Here is an 18,596-nt window from a genome sequence, read left to right on the forward strand (position 1 = left end):
AAAATTGTTTGCCAATGTTGGTTTTAGCCATATTTGCATATTATGGATGTGTAATAATATAATAATAATCCTTCAGATCATTCCTTAACAGATGAAGTCCTGTGTCATCTCTAACTTTTGTGCCTTGTAATCTAGTAGTAGAACAAAATTGGAAAAGGGACCAAAAAAAATGAATTTGTTATGAATCTGTTTCTTCCATTTCATAATTTGTTGAAGAACATAGCATGTAGTATTTAATCTTTCTGCTCTAAAGTACATTTAGATTAATCAATATGGCATGTGTACATTTTAGAAATCATTATTTGAGCCCCCTTTTTTCTTTTCTACAGAGGTCTGGAAAATCGAGCCCACAGTGAGCAGTTCAGTGCTTTTTTTAGGCTCCCCAAAGAAGAGGCTTTGAAAGAAGTACATGAATGTTGCTTATGGATACCATTCAGCCACTTTAACACTCATGGAAAAATGTGCATCTCAGAAAACTATATCTGCTTTGCTAGCCAGGATGGCAGTCTATGTAGTATAATTATTCCATTACGAGAGGTAATATAAATTTGGTTACCTATCAGTTCTTAGTTTGAAATGCTATCATTCACAGAGTGAAATATCCTTTCGTTCTATAAGTTATTAAAACCTCTATATGCACTATCCTTTTATTAATTTTTACATAATCATGTTTTCAAGTCATGTTTATTTTTCATGATAAGGGCACCATTCTTAAGGAAAAGAGTACTAGAATAAGAGCTCTTATTAAAAGTGAAAATAGAAAAAATAAAAATTTATAAATCAGATAAGGGTTTAGGATGACTCAAGGTGGAGCATGCTCAGGCATTTATGACATGAATACCAAAACTTAGACTATTAGGTTTGGTACACATAGTCAAAGAGAATAGAATTGATAGCTCTTATGTAAGTTAGGAATAAATTGTCGGCATTATAGCACTGAATTTTTACATTTGTACTGTCATTTTTAAAGACTACACGTTAAGTAGACCTTTTCCTTGAGAAGTGAAGTAACTTGCACTGAGGTTACCTGTGTCAGTGGTGCAACTAGTACCCAAAGTCTATTTAAAAAAATTAGTTTATTTTTTGAGAGAGAGTGAGCAGGGGAGGGGTAGAGAGAGGAGAGCGAGAATCCCAAGCAGGTTCCATGCTGTCAGCACAGAGCCTGACATGGGGCTTTATCTCACAAACCATGAGATCATGCCCTGAGCCGAAATCAAGAGTTGGATGCTTAACCAACTGAGCCACTCAGGCGCCCTTATCTCTCTCTTTTTTAAAAATTTTGCTTGTTTTTTTTGCTTATTTGGAGAGAAAGAGAGAGAATGAGCAGCGGAGGGGTAGAGAGAGAGGGAGAGACAATCCCAACCAGGCTCCACGCTGTCTGTGCATAGCCTGACTCCGAGCTCTGTCTCACGAAACATGAGATGATAACCTGAACCAAAATCAAGAGTCAAATGCTTTGGCTGAGCCACCCAGGCACTGCCCCCGCAAAGTCTATTTCTTAGTAAGCCATACCATGGACCAAGACTTTAGTCTCAAAAGAGTAAGCTAAAGGGGTACCTAGGTGGCTGAGTTGGTTAAGCGTCCCACTCTTGATTTTGGCTCCGGTCATGATTGTGAGATTGAGCCCCACCTTGGGCTCCACGCTGGATGTGGAACCTGCTTAAGATTCTCTCTCCCTCTACCCCTCCTCCACCTGCACAGGTGTGTTCCCACTTTCCCTCCCTCTCCCTCTCTCCCTCTCCTCTTCTCCCTGTCTCCGTCTCTCAAAAAGAGTAAGCTAAACATATTTGCCTGAAAGTGTCAGCAACAAGGGAGAATGTGATTCATTTATAATGTTTTCACCCCCCAGGTCTTAGCTATAGATAAGACAAATGATTCCACCAAAACTGTCATCATTAGCATCAAAGGAAAGACGGCTTTTCGCTTCAGTGAAGTTAAAGACTTTGAGCAACTGGTGGCAAAATTCAGACTCAAGTGCAGAGCAGCTTCAGCTCCATATCATGATATTAGCACAGAGGTAATTATATACCAATTAAATCATTGTTTAATAAAACTTTGTGTTTTGTATGGTCCATTCTTTAAGAAGGAATTCATAGTATCTTTTCTGTTCATACTTAGGTTTATTTTTTTTTTAAAAAAGACTAAAACCAAAGAAATTATATTTTGTAGGTCACACCATAAGGCAGAAGTGAAAATCGTCCTTTTTTAGGAACTCCTATGGAATATTTCTTGGCCATGAGAAAGAATGAAATATGGCCTTTTGTAGCAATGTGGATGGAACTGGAGAGTGTTATGCTAAGTGAAATAAGTCATACAGAGAAAGACAAATACTATATGTTTTCACTCTTATGTGGATCCTGAGAAACTTAACAGAAGACCATGGGGGAGGGGAGGGGGAAAAAAAAGTTAGGGAAGGAGGCAAACCATAAGAGACTCTTAAAAACTGAGAATAAACTGAAGGTTGATGTGGGGTGGGAGGGAGCGGAAAGTGGGTGATGGGCATTGAAGAGGGCACCTGTTGGGATGAGCACTGGGTATGGTATGGAAACCAATTTGACAATAAATTTCATATTAAAAAAAACTAAAACTAAAAAAAAAATTATTACCATTTGATCTTTTTTGACTATTGACCGTATCTTGTACTTTCACATAACATGGCTTTTAATAACTCAAACTATATTTGAGAATTTAATAAGGCCTTGAAAAGGATTCTCCTCTTACTGCTGTAGAGAGACTGCAATTTTAAACCAGTCTGAATATCTTTTATTTAATATCAAGTAGCTCAGCCTTACTTACACAATATAGCCCAAAGCAAAATAGTGGCAAAGCTATTTACTAGTAAAGTATTAGAGAAGGCAAATATTCTTGGCAAAGGGTGGTTAAAAGCTTGATTTTGATGTTTAGTATGTCCTTTATTTATTTTTTTTCAACACTTATTTATTTTTGGGACAGAGAGAGACAGAGCATGAACGGGGGAGGGGCAGAGAGAGAGGGAGACACAGAATCGGAAACAGGCTCCAGGCTCTGAGCCATCAGCCCAGAGCCCGACGCGGGGCTCGAACTCACGGACCACGAGATCGTGACCTGGCTGAAGTCGGACGCTTAACCGACTGCGCCACCCAGGCACCCCTGTCCTTTATAGAAATGTAGATAGTTTCAATTCAAATTTTCATTTTTAATGCCTAGGAAACTCATGTTTTAATAGATTGATAAAACTTATCACATTATATCTATTGTATTTTAATTAAAACTTTGAAGAAAAAAATCAACATTAGCTTTACTGGCTATGTTATTCATTTGGATTGGATTATAGAGGCTTTTACCTCTCCGTAGTAGAGACTAAAAATAATATGCTCAGTCCATTATAATGCAGTATTGATAAGACTAGCTTTCTCTTTGATAATAGAAAAACACAATTAAAACATGTAATTAAAAAAAAATATATCTCAGTTCCAGACACAGAATCTTCATGTTGACCATCAAGAATTTTCTTGCCCCAACTTTATAATCTTTCATTCTCTTCAGGTGTGCAGCCAGGATATTCCTTAGTTTGATGTCAGGACACAGGTAAAATCTGATCAGTCCTGATAGTTTCTCTCCCAGTGCTTCCATATTCTTGCTTATGTCACTTTTTTCCCTGTCTCATTCCATTTCAGGTTCAGTCTGTGTGTTAGATTTAATGTACTGCTTATCTTTTTTCTTCAATTTATCTGTGTGTCTTAAACCTAAAGAACTGGAATTTTTCCCTGAAAACTCTCAGGTGCCTCTGGGAGTTGGGTATGCTCAGTTATCAGGAAAGGATTTTGTTTCAGAATGAGTTTATCATCTTTTCAGATATATGTCAGAGTTCTAAGGTTTTCTAGTCTCTCTTACCCATTTCTAGAGGTTTAATAAGAATATGTACAAAATACCAGTCAGTATACGGGTTTGCTAGGAAATGGATTTTGTTTCTAGTGTACTCTTTAATCCCCATCCCCTATTTGCCGCATCCCCCATCTACCTTCCCTGAGGTAACCATCAGTTCTCTATAGTTAAGAGTCTGTTTCTTGGTTTGTCTCACTCTCTTTTTCCCCCTATGCTCATTTGTTTTATTTCTTAAATTCTACGTATGCGTGAGATCATATGTTATTTGTCTTTCTCTGGCTGATTTATTTCACTTAGCATTATACCCTCTAGCTCTATCCATGTTGTTGCAAATGGCAAGATTCCTCTTTTTTTTATGGCTAAATAATAAACACACACACACGCACCTTTTTTATCCATTCACCTATTCTTGGACAATTGGGCTGTTTCTGTAGTTTGGCTGTTGTAAATAATACTGCAGTAAATACATATACACCCACACACCCACACACCTTCTTTATCCATACACCTATCCATGGATACTTGGGCTGTTTCTATAGTTTGGCTATTGTAAATAATGCTGCAATAAACATAGGGGTGCATTTATCCTTTTGAATTAGTGTTTTTGTATTTTATTGTGTAAATATACCCAGTAGTGTGACTACTGGATTGTAGACTAGTTCTGTTTTTAACTTTTTGAGGAACCCCCATATTGTTTTCCACAGTGGCTGCACCAGTTTGCATTCCCACCAACAGTGCAAGAGGACTCTATTTTCTCCACATCCTTATCAACACCTTTTGTTTCTTGTGTTGTTCATTTCAGCTATTCTGACAGGTGTGAGGTGGTATCTCATTGCAGCTTTGATTTGCATTTCCCTGATGAGTGACGTTGAGCATCTTTTCATGTGTCTGTTGGCCATCTGTTTGTCTTCTTTGGAGAAATGTCTATTCATGTCTTCTGCCCATTTTTTAGTTGGATTTTTTGTTTTTTGGGTATTGAGCTGTATAAGTTCTTTATATATTTCAGATATTAATCTTTATCAGATATGTCATTTGCAAATATCTTCTGCTTTTCAGTAGGTTGCCTTTTAGTTTTGTGGATTGCTTTCTTCATTGTGCAGAAATCTTTTATTTTGACATAGTCCCAATAGTTTATTTTGGCCTTTTAAAATTTTTAATTTTTAAAAAATTTATTTATTTAAAGTTAATTAACATACATTGTAGTGTTAATTTCATCACTTACATATAATACCAGGTGCTCATCCCAGCAAATGCCCTCCTTAATGCCCATTACCCATTTAGCCCATTCCCACACCCACCTTCCCCTCAAGCCTCTCAGTTTCTCTAAGAGTCTCTTATTGTTGCTTCCCTCTCTGTCTTTATCTTATTTTTCCTTCCTTTCCCCTATGTTCATCTGTTGTGTTTCTTAAATTCCACATATGAAGTTATATGATACTCCTCTTTCTCTAATTTCTCTTAACATAATACACTCTAGTTCCATCCACGTTGTTGCAAATGGCAAGATTTCATTCTTTTTTTTTTTTAATCACCAAGTTATATTCCATTGTATACATATACCACATCTTTTTTATCCATTCATCAGTTGATGGACATTTGGGCTCTTTCCATTTTTGGCTATTGTTAATATAGCTATAAACATTGGGGTGCATGTGCCTCTTTGAAACAACATTTTTGTATCCTTTGGATAAATACCTAGTAGTGTAATTGCTGGGTCATAGAGTAGTTCTATTTTTAATTTTTTTCAAAGTTTATTTTGTGAGAGAGCACACACAGGGGAGGGGAAGAGAGGGGGAGAGAATCTCAAGCAGGCTCTGCGCTAGAGGTGGAATTCACAGGGTTGGAATTCATGAACCACAAGATCATGACCTGAGCCGATATCAAGAGTCAGACACTTAACTGAGTGAGCCACCCAGGTGCCCATATTATTAATTTTTTTGAGGAACTTCCATATGGTTTTCCAGGGTGGCTGCACCAGTTTGCGTTTCTACCAACAGTGCAAGAGGGTTCCCCTTTCTCCACATCCTCATCAATAACTGTTGTTTCCAAAGTTAATTTTAGACATTCTGACAGGTGTGAGGTGGTATCTCATTGTGATTTTGATTTTTACTTCTTTGATGATTAGTGATGTTGAGCATCTTTTCATGTCTCTGTTAGCCATCTGGGTGTCATCTTTGGAAAAGTATCTATTCATGTCTTCTGCCCATTTATTCACTGGATTATTTGTTTTTGGGTGTTGAGTTTGAGAAGTTCTTTTTTTTTTAATTTTTTAATGTTTATTTATTTTTGAGAGCATGAGCAGGGGATGGGCAGAGAGAGAAGGAGACACAGAATCCAAAGCAAGTTCCAGGCTCTGACCTGTCAGCACAGACCCTGATGAGGGGATTGAACTCACAAACCGTGAGATCATATGACCTGAGCTGAAGTCGGACGTTTAACTGACTGAGCCACCCAGGCGCCCAAGTTTGATAAGTTCTTTATAGATTTTGGATACTAACCCTTTATCCTATAGGTCATTTGTGAATATCTTCTCCCATTCTGTAAGTTGCCTTTTAGTTTTGCTAATTGTTTCCTTCACTGTACAGAAGCTTTTTATCTTGATGAGGTCCCAGTAATTCATTTTTGCTTTTATTTCCCTTGCCTCCAGAGACATGTCTAGTAAGAAGTTGCTGCGGCCAAGGTCAAAAGTTGCTGCCTGTTTTCTCCTGTAGGATTTTGATGGTTTCCTGTCTCACATTTAGGTCTTTCATCCATTCTGAATCTATTTTTTATGTATGGTGTAAGAAAGTGGTCCAGTTTCATTCTTCTGCATGTCGCTGTCCAATTGTCCCAGCACCATTTTCTATGAAGCCAGAATTACCTTGATTTGAAAACCCCCTGAAAAGGAGAATTAAAGGCCAATATCACTGATGAACCTGGATGTAAAAATTCTCAAGATACTAACAAATCACATTCAATAATACATTAAAAGAATTATTCACCATGATCAAGTGGGATTTATTCCTGGACTGCAGGGCTGGTTGAATATTCAGAAATCAATCAACATGATACACCACATTAATAAAAGAAAGGATCTGAACCATATGATCCTCTCAATAGATGCAGAAAAAGCATTTGACAAAATACCCTCAAGAAAGTAGGGATAGATGGAACATACCTTAAAACCATATTTTTGCTTTTATTTCCCTTCCCTCAGGAAACATGTCTAGAAAAATGTTGCTACAGCCAATGTGAGATTACTGCCTGTGCTCTCTTTAAGGACTTTTATGGTTTCCTGTCTCACATTTAGGTCTTTAATCCATTTTGACTTTATTTTTGTGTATGGTATAAGAAAGTGATCCAGCTTCATTCTTTTGCTATGGCTGTCCAGTTTTCCCAACACCATTTGTTGAAGAGACTGTCTTTTTCCCATTGGGTATTCATTCCTTCTTTGTCAAAATTAATTGACCATATAATTGTGGGTTTATTTCTGAGTTTTCTGTTCTCTTCCATTGATCTGTGTGTCTATTTTTATGCCAGTACCATGCTGTTTTAATTACTACCACTTTGTAATATAATTTGAAATCTAGAATTATGATACTTCCAGTTTTGTTTTTCTTTTTCAAGATTGCTTTGGCTATTCGAAGTCTTTTGTAGTTCTATACAAATTTTAGGATCGTTTGTTACAGTTCTGTGGAAAATGCTGTTGGTATTTTGATAGGGATTATGTTAAGTGTATATATTGCTTTGGATAGTACAGACATTTTAACAATATTTGTTCTTTCAACTCATAAGCATGGAATATCTTTACATTTCTTTGTGTTGTCTTGAATTTCTTTCATCAGTGTTTTATGGGTTTCAGAGTACAAGTCTTTCACCTCTTTGGTTAATTTTATTCCTAGATATTTTATTATTTTTGTTGCAATTGTAAATGGGGTTGTTTTCTTAATTTCATTTTTTGCTGTTTCATTATTAGTGTATAGGAATGAAGCAGATTTCTGTACATTGATTTTGTATTTAACTTTACTGAATTCCTCTATCACTTCTAGTAGTTTTTGGTAGAATCTTTAGGGTTTTCTGTATACAAAATCCTTTAATCAGCAAACAGAAACAATTTTACTTCTTCCTTTCCTATTTGGATACATTTTATTTCTTTATCTTGACTGATGGCTCTAGCTAGGATTTGTAGTACTATTTTGAATAGGAGTGGTGAGAGTAGGCTGGCTTATCTTGTTCCTAATCTCAAAGGGAAAGCTTTCAACATTTTACCATGGATCATGATGTTAGCTGTGGGCTTGTCATATATGGCCTTTATTATATTGAGGTATGTGTCTTCTATACCCACGTTGTTGAAAGTTTTTATCATGAAAGGACATTGAATTTTGTCTGATGGCTTTTGGGATGATCATGTTTTTTATTTTTTATTCTGTTCATGTGATGTATGCCATTTATTGATTTGTGTATGTTGAACCATCCTTCCCTCCCAGGGATAAATCCCACTTGATCATAGTGTATGATCCTTTTAAAGTGTTATTGAATTTGATTTGCTAGTATGATGTTGAGAATTTTTTGCATCTCTATTCATCGGGATTTTGGTTTATAATTTCTTTTCTTGTGTTCTTATTTGGATTTAGTATTGGGTATTCTGGCCTTGTAAAATTTGTTTGGGATTGTTCCCATCCCCTTTAGATTTTTGGAAGAATTTGAGAAGGATTGGCATTAATTCTTTAAATGTTCAGTAGAATTCACCCATGAAACCATCTGATCCAGCACTTTTATTTGGTGGGGGGTTTTGGATTACAGATTCAGTGTCCTTACATGTTATTAGTAAGTTCAGATTTTTTTTATTTCTTTATGTTTTGTTGATAGTTTTTATTGCGGAAAAATATTTCATTGTCTGGATATACCACAATGTTTATCCATTCACCTTTAATAGGGATACGTTGGTTGCCTTCTGTTTTTGGCAACTATGAATAAAGCTGCTATAAACATTCATATGTGGGTTTTTGTGTGGACATACGTTTTCAACTAGCTGGGTATATACCTAGGAGCACAATTCCTCAATCATATCATAGTAAGGCTATGTTTTGCTTTGTAAGAAACTGCCAACCATCTTCCAAAGTGGCTGTACCATTTTTGCATTTCCATCAGCAATGAATGAAATTTCTTTTTCCATATCCTCAGCAGCAAGTACTTGTTCTTGTCAGTGTTTTGGATTTTAGCCATTTTAATAGCCAATAGTATCTCATTGTTTTTTTCATTTGCAATTCCCTAGTGATACAATATTGAACATCTTTTTAATATGATTATTTGTCATCTTTTTATCTTCTTTGGAGAGGTCTATATTCAGATCTTTTGCCCACTTTTTAAGTGGGTCCTTATTTTTTTTAACATAATTTCCTTTCATTCTTTTAATATATTTATAATAGCTACTTTACATTCTTAGTTTACAAAATCTAGGAACTGGGCCCTCTCAAAGACATTTTCTGTTGGTTGCTTTTTAAAAATAGTTCCTGTTTTTATTTTTAAACCTGGCTTTCTCTGATTACCCCCTTTAGTCAGTATAAATTAGTGGCCAGCCAGTGATGGGTCAGTGAGCTCCTTAAATGCTGTGAACCATTAAGTTTTCTACTTTTTGCAAAGGAAATCTTTGTGTGAAGGTATACCTCAAACTTCTGGAAGCTTTTAAATCAGCCTTATCTTTCACTTCTTACCTCTAAAATAGGCCAGAATTGAGCAAATGGGTCCTTCCCCTGTCCCGTTTCTTTCCTGGCCAGTTTCACACCCCTGTACTTTTACACGTACTTCTAGATCCCCAAGAATATGTTAGAATCTTTCAAAGTTCCCTATGGTTATCTAGATCTTCCTTTTAGATTTTTAGCCAGGCTCCAGTTTCCCCCAAACTGAAATCATAGCCTTAGGCATCTGTAATACCCTGGGGGCTGGGCTTTTTTCACAGACCTGAGTTCTGAATTAAATCAAATGATAACAATACCCTGAGAATGGGGATTTTCTAGGGAGCTGCTAGTCTGGTTAAAATATTGACTGTGTTCTGGGGATGGAGATTTTAGTGAAGCTCCAGAAGATCCTTTGGCTGTGTTAATGCAGGCTTTCATGGCTACCATACCTCTGAGCTTGGGAGGGAGGGATGATGAGAATAGCCTCACGTTAAAACTTCACAGAGTCTGATGTCCTATTGAGATTCATTAGTTTTAGTTGTATCTCTGCTTTTCAGTTCGTTCTGTGCCTTTGGTTCATTTCCAGTGTTCTGAACTTGTATTTTTTAAAATTCTTTGCCAATATTTTGTTTTTACAGGGGAGTGGGCTCACTGAAGTCTTGAGTTTGCTGTTCCAGACACTAATTTCTTGCTATCTCTAATTTCAAAAGAAAAACAATGTCTCTCTGAGACATTGCTTCAATATTTATTATGTAGACAGATTGTGCTTTATAAATGATAGATAAAACATGAGCACTTTTTCTTCTTGCAGAAACTTTTAAGCATACGTTTGGGACAATTACATTTTTTCTTTTTTAGGTTCCTATTAGTTCTGATTCTACAGACCCATCTGATAATATTGAGGTACAGTCTTTGACATGTCAGAGAGAATGCAGTAAAACTGTGAACACCGAAGCCTTAATGACAGTATTTCACCCTCAGAATTTGGAGAATCTTAATTCCAAAATGGTAGGAAAACAAAATACTAAAATCTATGGACTGAAACAGTTTATCAAAAATAAAAATCTTAGAGCAGACTAGAAGATACCACAACTGAAATCTTCTTTTGGTGCTTGATAAGGTTTTCCAGCAGGTACTACTGTGTGACTTATTTCATTCCATCACATAAAAATGCTATTTTCAAAAAAAAAGGGCTATTAACAAGAATTAAGATAAACGATGAAAGTTGAACATCATGTTTTATATGCATAGATTGCCAATAATTCTAAAATTGAGGTGAGTGGGGGAGAATAATGGTTCAAAGTTTTACCTCTGAAGTGTAATGCTTTTCCCATTTTTATATGAGTTTAGGTAAGAATTAAAATAGTAAAATACATCTATTAGACTCACGTGGATTTGAAAGATTTGTGAACAGTGCTCCAGTGTTTGGCTTCTCTGTGAATACTGATTTTGACTTTCTCTGTTCTTGATTTCCACGGGTATTCCTTCACAGTGAAGAGAGTTTTCAAGTTATTTGAAAGAAGTTCATTTGTCACCATGTTTAGTTGCTTTGATTTTTTGTTACAGTTGAAAGAAAAAATGAAGGAACAGTCATGGAACATCCTGTTTACAGAATGTGGGCGTGGGGTTAGCATGTTTCGGACCAAAAAGACTCGAGATCTGGTTGTAAGAGGGATTCCAGAGACCTTAAGAGGAGAGCTGTGGATGCTTTTTTCAGGTATTTATTCACTTTACTAACAGATACTAGCCATGCCCCTTCTAGGAGTTATGCACTAAGTAAAAACAATTACAAAGATGGCTAGAACAAACTCTTATTCATGAGTTCAGACTAGTCAAAGAGAATAAGGTAGTTATGTGTACTTACTTATATATCCACACATCCATTGTCTGAGCAAATTAGTTTATTAGGCAAGATATGGCTAATTGGTAATATCTCTAGCTCTAGTGTCAAAGGAAAGTTAAGGGAAAAAAAACAGTTTATGAAAATTCTGTTGGATAAAATTGGTGTCCTGGGGGTGGTGCCTGGGTAGGTCAGTCTGTTAAGTGTCCTCTCAGGTCAGGATCTCACAGTTTGTGAGATCGATCCCCGCTTTGGGCTCTGCGCGGACTTTGGATTCTGTCTCCCTCACACCCTCCTCTCAAAAATAAATAAATATATTTTTTAAATTGGTGTCCTGATGTTATATTCTAGTGAAGCCTTTTCTTTTGTTTGTACTAGGATATTAATTGAGTATAAAGCTAAATTTAAAGGTTATCCAATTCTTTATGTATATATGCAAGTGTTGGCCTTATTACATTCCTCTTCTTTTGTATGTTAATGCAGTCGTCTTTACAGGTGCTGTTAATGAAATGGCTGCTAATCCTGGCTATTATGCTGAAGTGGTTGAGCAGTCCTTAGGGACCTGCAACTTGGCTACTGAAGAAATTGAACGTGATTTGCGTCGCTCCCTGCCTGAACACCCAGCCTTTCAGAGTGACACTGGCATATCTGCTCTGAGGCGGGTACTCACTGCTTATGCATACAGGAATCCCAAAATTGGATACTGCCAGGTATGACTTCAGTATGAGCCCATCTGTGTACATATTCCAAATGGTAAAGTCATATCAAATATAGCTCTATTTGAAAATTGTGATAAGAAAGGTTGGGCTGAGATTGATAAGGGCTTATTTTTAATCTAAGTAGATGGTAGCGGGAATGCTTAAGAGAATTGATATTTCATTACTTCATTTTTCTTTTACATTTAACAAGTGTTTATTGCATTCCTGCTCTGTAAAAGATACTGTGCTAGGTGCTTAAGACTATATAAAGATGAATCCTATAAGGATCCTGCCCTTGAAAGTATACAAACGAGTAAGTATTAAAACATATTCATTGGCAAATAAAAAGCAAGTGGGACAAATTATTAAAGAAATGTAAAGTTCTATCAGGATTTATCATAGGGATAAATTATTTTCATCTGGAGGAATCTGAGAAGACTTCGTGGAAGAGGTAGCATTTGTAGATCTTGATAATTGGTGAATTTTGGATGTATGGAGCTGGAATGAAAGAATGTTCCAGGTGGAGGCATCAGTGTAACCAAACACAGATAGAGGTAAACATAGAATGTATGTAGAACCATGTTTTGTTTCTTAGAAATGTAGGGTGAATGAAGCTAAGTAGATAGAGGAAAAATATCAGGTAGATTGGGAGAGGTCAGGAGTTTGAATTTTATTTTGTAGACAGTGGGGGAATCATTGAAAAAATCCTTTAGGAGCACACTATATTAACTAGGGATGCTAGACTGCTAACACAAATAACCTCAAATAGGTAATAGCTTAAACACAATAGAAGTTTCCTCAAAGGAATAAACAGAAGAGCAAGTATTTAAGTCAGTAGGCAGCTCTCGTTCATGAGATTATTCAGGGCCTTAGGCTGGAGCACTCCCTGTCATCTTCAAAACATGGCTTCCAAGATGCTCTTTCATTGCCATTACCATTCACAGGAAACCGGAGAGAGCATGGAGAAACAATTATAGATTTTATTGGCTAGTAGGCCTAGAATGCGCATACATCACTTCATCCACATTCTGTTGGAAGGTCTTAGTCTTCTGGCCACACCTGTTTACAAAAAAGTCTGCAAATTATAGTGTGACTGAGCATATATATATATCCAGATACTATGGAAGAAGGGAGACTGGATTGTGGTGGATAGCTAGCACTATCAGCCACATATTCCTTTATAGTGGGATGAGCACTTATAATGATTATGTATCAATTCTATCCATTAAATCTTATCAATAGAGAATTTTTTTGAAAAACAATTTAAGTGAATGGATCACCTAAATTACAATATTTAGCATATTTTAGGATCTCTGAGAGGTAAAAAAAAAAAAAAAAAAGTGTGGCACTTCTTTTCTCAAACAACTTATACTCACAGAGTCCGCAATGTTATCTATATATAGTAGTGTAGAGGCACCTTCAAAGTAGGTGGCACATGCTTTTGACTTCTAAAAGATGAGAGCAAAGTTAGAAACATGGAGGGCACAAGGAAAGTTATTCTGAGTTAAAGTAACAATATGAGCAATACCATTCATGTGAGAATAAGCCTACCACGGAGATCAGTCTGGCTAGATTTATGTTAGAATCAAGAAGTAAATAAGTTTGTGTAGGACAAAATCATGGAGAATCTTTCAAGCCAAGAAGAAGTCTGAATTTAATAAGCAGGTTTTATTGCTTTTGATCAAAAAGCCATGTGAACTGTACTGACTCATTATGGCTGATGGGACTAGTTGAGGAAGTTCTTATATATTCCTAGGTTGAATGTTTTTATCATGAAACGGTGTTGGATTTTGTCAAACCATTTTTCTTTGTCTATTGAGATAATCATGTGGTTTTTTACTTTTATTCTGTTAATGTCCTGTATTACATTGATGTATTTTCATATGTTGACCCTCCTTGTATTTCCAAGATAAATCTCCCTGGGTCTTGGCTCTATAATCCTTTTTATGTGTTATTGGGTTCAGTTTGCTAGTATTTTGCTTAGTATTTTTACATTTATTCATAAAATAAAATGATATCTGGTTAAGATACCTCTTTGGTTTTAGTATCAGGGTCTCATAGAATAAGGTGGGTAGTATTTCTTCCTCTCCTATTTTTTTGAAGAGTTTATAAGGGATTGATGTTAATTCTTCTTTAAATGTTTGGTAGAATTTGCTAGTGAAGCTATCTGTTCCTAGAGTCTTCTTTGCAGGAAATTATGTCATTACTAATTCAGTCACTACTTCTTATAGGTCTATTCAGATTTTTCTGTTTCTCCTTGAGTTGGTCTCGGTAGTTTGTGTTTTTCTAGGAATTAACCATTTTATATCTAGGTTATCTCATTAACCATTTTATATCTAGGTTATCTCATTTGTTAGCATATTCCCTTAGAATCCTTTTTATTTCTGTTAAGATTGGTAGTACTGTTCTCTGTTTCTTGATTTTAATAATTTGAGTCCTTTCTCTGTCTTTTATCTTTTTGGTTAGGCTACCTAAAGGTATTTCAGGGTTTGTTTGTTTCAATTTTTAAAAATCTTTTCAAAGAACCAACTTTTGGTTTTGTTGATTTTTCCCTATTTTTTCTATTCTCTATCACATCCTACTTGTGTAGAACTTCAAGATTAACCAGAGGTGAGAGCTTAGGGCCTTTTCTGTTCTTTCCTGAGCATACACACAGCTCTGGGCATGCATAAAGCCATATCGTGCACATGGCCTTCTAGGTTCCCAGGAATTTCTCAGAGCCTTACAAAGCCCCCTATGGGTATCTCATTCCCCAGTTTTTTCATTTTGACCCTTTATTAGCCTATTATTTGACCCAACTTTTATCCACTGCCTCAGCAAGCCGCATGTTCAACAACTGCCTCCAATTGTTTTCAACAAACACACTGAAAGAAGGGTTTGCCTACCATGAACGCTGTGTCAGGTCAAATAAACACAGCCTTGTGAGTGGAGTCTTCATGTGGAAACCACCAGACAGGCCAAATAATGACAATTATGTGAAAATGGGGCTCTGAAGGAGCTCCAGCCCTGCCTGGTCCCTGCAGTGGCTGCTAGGTGTTTTTACTATAATTGCTGGAGTGTTGGTTTTTAAGGCTAATGTGAAGCTGAGGAGGAGGTATGTGTATCAGGCAATTTAAAATGCCACAGAGCTCACTGTTTTTACTGAGATTCAGCCATTTTATTAAACAAATGCTTTCTGAGTTGTTATAAGATTTTGGTTAATTTTCAGAGTTCTGAAAAATTGATTCTGACAGTATTTTCCAGTGTTCTTGTTTCTTTTTTAAAAATTCTTAAAATGTTTATTCATCTTTGAGAGACAGAGACAGAGCATGAGTGGGGAAGGGGCAAAGAGAGGGAGACACAGAATCGGAAACAGGCTCCAGGCTCCGAGCTGTCAGCACAGAGCCCAACGCAGGGCTTGAACTCACGAACTGCGAGATCATGACCTGAGTTGAAGTTGGACGCTCAACCGACTGAGCCACCCAGGCGCCCGAACCAGTGTTCTTGTTTCTTATATAAAGGAGAGCACTTTCAGAGGGCCTTACTCTGCCATTTTCACTGACCCCCCCTCCCATTATGGCTTCTTTTTAAAAACTTTTTTAAAGTTTATTATTTTGAGAGAAAGAGAGACCGAGCACAAGCAGAGAAGGGGCAGAGAGAGGGAGACACAGAATCTGAAGCAGGCTCTAGGATCTGAGCTGTCAACGCAGGGCTTGAACCATGTTGCAGACCACGAGATCATGACCTAAGCTGAAGTTGTATGCCTAACAGACTAAGCCATTATGGCTTCTTGAACAGGAAAATTGATGGGGTAAAAACTAAACTTGAGGTCAAATACAGTGCCAGATCTGGCAAGGAATCTACATACTTAATACACAAATCTATAAGAAAAGTATTAAAATATAAAAATGAGCAACAAGCATGAAAAGATTAGTCATAGAACCAAAAGTACAGATGGATTAATAAAGTATAAAAAGGAGAAAGTTTGGCCTCAAAAAACTCAAAACTATCAAATCAACATTTTCACCATCAAATCAACAAGGACCAATTGTAATTATTACAATTCTCAGTATTTAGTATTGACAAAGGAGCAGTGAAATAAACATTCAAACACTGTTGGTCAGGAATATAAATTGGTACAGTCTTTCTGGAATATAATTTGGTAGTAATATCATGTCATTTAAAAATAGTATTATTTGAATACTTTCATTGTTATGTATATCTTTCCTGAAAAAAGAATAACATACTTGAAGATTTGTATACAAAGACATTCATTGCAGAAGATGGCGGCGTAGGAGGACGCTGGGCTCACCGCGCGTCCTGCTGATCACTTAGATTCCACCTACACCTGCCTAAATAACCCAGAAAACCGCCAGAGGATTAGCAGAATGGAGTCACCAGACCCAAGTGCAGACAAGAGGCCCACGGAAGAGGGTAGGAAGGAAGAGGGTAGGAAGGGCGGCGAGGCGGTGCGCGCTCCACGGACTGGCGGGAGGGAGCCGGGGCGGAGGGGCGGCTCGCCAGCCAAGCAGAGCCCCCGAGTCCGGCTTGCAAAAGCGGAGGGGCCTGACGGACTGTGTTCCGACAGCAAGCACGACTTAGCGTCTGGGAGGTCATAAGTTAACAGCTCTGCTCGGAAAGCGGGAAGGCTGGAGGACAAAGGGAGGGTGAGCTGCGGAGCCCCCGGACGACAGAGCTCAGTTTGGCGGGGAACAAAGACGCTCGCCAGCGCCATCTCCGCTGCCCATCCCCCAGCCAAAATCCCAAAGGGAACCGGTTCTGGCCAGGGAAATTGCTCGCTCCGCGCCAACACCCAACTCTGTGCTTCTGTGGAGCCAAACCTCTGGCAGCGGATCTGACTCCCTCCGGCTGCCACAGGGCCCCTCCTGAAGTGGATCACCTAAGGAGAAGCGAGCTAAGCCTGCCGCCCCTGCCGCCGTGCACCTTGCCTTCCCACCCCAGCTAATACGCCAGATCCCCAGCACCACAAGCCTGGCAGTGTGCAAGTAGCCCAGACGGGCCACACCACCCCACAGTGAATCCCGCCCCTAGGAGAGGGGAAGAGAAGGCTCACACCAGTCTGACTGTGGCCCCAGCGGTGGGCTGGGGGCAGACATCAGGACTGACTGCGGCCCCACCCACCAACTCCAGTTATACACCAGAGCACAGGGGAAGTGCCCTGCAGGTCCTCACCACACCAGGGACTATCCAAAATGACCAAGCGGAAGAATTCCCCTCAGAAGAATCTCCAGGAAATAACAACAGCTAATGAGCTGATCAAAAAGGATTTAAATAATATAACAGAAAGTGAATTTAGAATAATAGTCATAAAATTAATCGCTGGGCTGGAAAACAGTATACAGGACAGCAGAGAATCTCTTGCTACAGAGATCAAGGGACTAAGGAACAGTCACGAGGAGCTGAAAAACGCTTTAAATGAAATGCAAAACAAAATGGAAACCACGACGGCTCGGATGGAAGAGGCAGAGGAGAGAATAGGTGAACTAGAAGATAAAGTTATGGAAAAAGAGGAAGCTGAGAAAAAGAGAGATAAAAAAATCCAGGAGTATGAGGGGAAAATTAGAGAACTAAGTGATACACTAAAAAGAAATAATATACGCATAATTGGTATATTACGCATTTTATTCAGCATAAAAGGTGCTGAAGGGGTACTTGAAGAAATAATAGCTGAGAACTTCCCTGAACTGGGGAAGGAAAAAGGCATTGAAATCCAAGAGGCACAGAGAACTCCCTTCAGACGTAACTTGAATCGATCTTCTGCATGACATATCATAGTGACACTGGCAAAATACAAGGATAAAGAGAAAATTCTGAAAGCAGCAAGGGGTAAACGTGCCCTCACATATAAAGGGAGACCTATAAGACTCGTGACTGATCTCTCTTTTGAAACTTGGCAGGCCAGAAAGAATTGGCACGAGATTTTCAGTGTGCTAGACAGAAAAAATATGCAGCCGAGAATCCTCTATCCAGCAAGTCTGTCATTTAGAATAGAAGGAGAGATAAAGGTCTTCCCAAACAAACAAAAACTGAAGGAATTTGTCACCACTAAACCAGCCCTACAAGAGATCCTAAGGGGGACCCTGTGAGACAAAGTACCAGAGACATCACTACAAGCATAAAACATACAGACATCACAATGACTCTAAACCCGTATCTTTCTATAATAACACTGAATGTAAACGGATTAAATGCGCCAACCAAAAGACATAGGGTATCAGAATGGATAAAAAAACAAGACCCATCTATTTGCTGTCTACAAGAGACTCATTTTAGACCTGAGGACACCTTTAGATTCAGAGTGAGGGGATGGAGAACTATTTATCATGCTACTGGAAGCCAAAAGAAAGCTGGAGTAGCCATACTTATATCAGACAAACTAGACTTTCAATTAAAGGCTGTAACAAGAGATGAAGAAGGACATTATATAATAGTTACAGGGTCTATCCATCAGGAAGAGCTAACAATTATAAATGTCTATGCGCCGAATACCAGAGCCCCCAAATATATAAAACAATTACTCATAAACATAAGCAACCTTAT

At 37.9% G+C, this 18,596-nt stretch overlaps 1 protein-coding gene across 4 annotated transcripts in view; it reads left to right on the plus strand.

Moving 5' to 3' along the window:
* The window catches only part of TBC1D8B (TBC1 domain family member 8B), a 62,281-nt gene that overhangs the window by 22,147 nt on the left and 21,538 nt on the right, over window positions 1-18,596 (plus strand). For 3 of the 4 annotated variants that reach the window (XM_030306063.2, XM_030306065.2, XM_030306066.2), the window contains exons 6-10: window positions 330-537; window positions 1,850-2,017; window positions 10,377-10,526; window positions 11,085-11,235; window positions 11,854-12,068. In XM_030306063.2, the coding sequence (XP_030161923.1) occupies window positions 330-537; window positions 1,850-2,017; window positions 10,377-10,526; window positions 11,085-11,235; window positions 11,854-12,068 (892 nt within the window). The remainder of the gene's footprint in view (window positions 1-329; window positions 538-1,849; window positions 2,018-10,376; window positions 10,527-11,084; window positions 11,236-11,853; window positions 12,069-18,596) is intronic. The other variant, XM_030306068.1, reaches the window with a different exon arrangement.

Source organism: Lynx canadensis, chromosome X (assembly GCF_007474595.2).
Source record: "Lynx canadensis isolate LIC74 chromosome X, mLynCan4.pri.v2, whole genome shotgun sequence".
NCBI lineage: Eukaryota > Metazoa > Chordata > Mammalia > Carnivora > Felidae > Lynx > Lynx canadensis.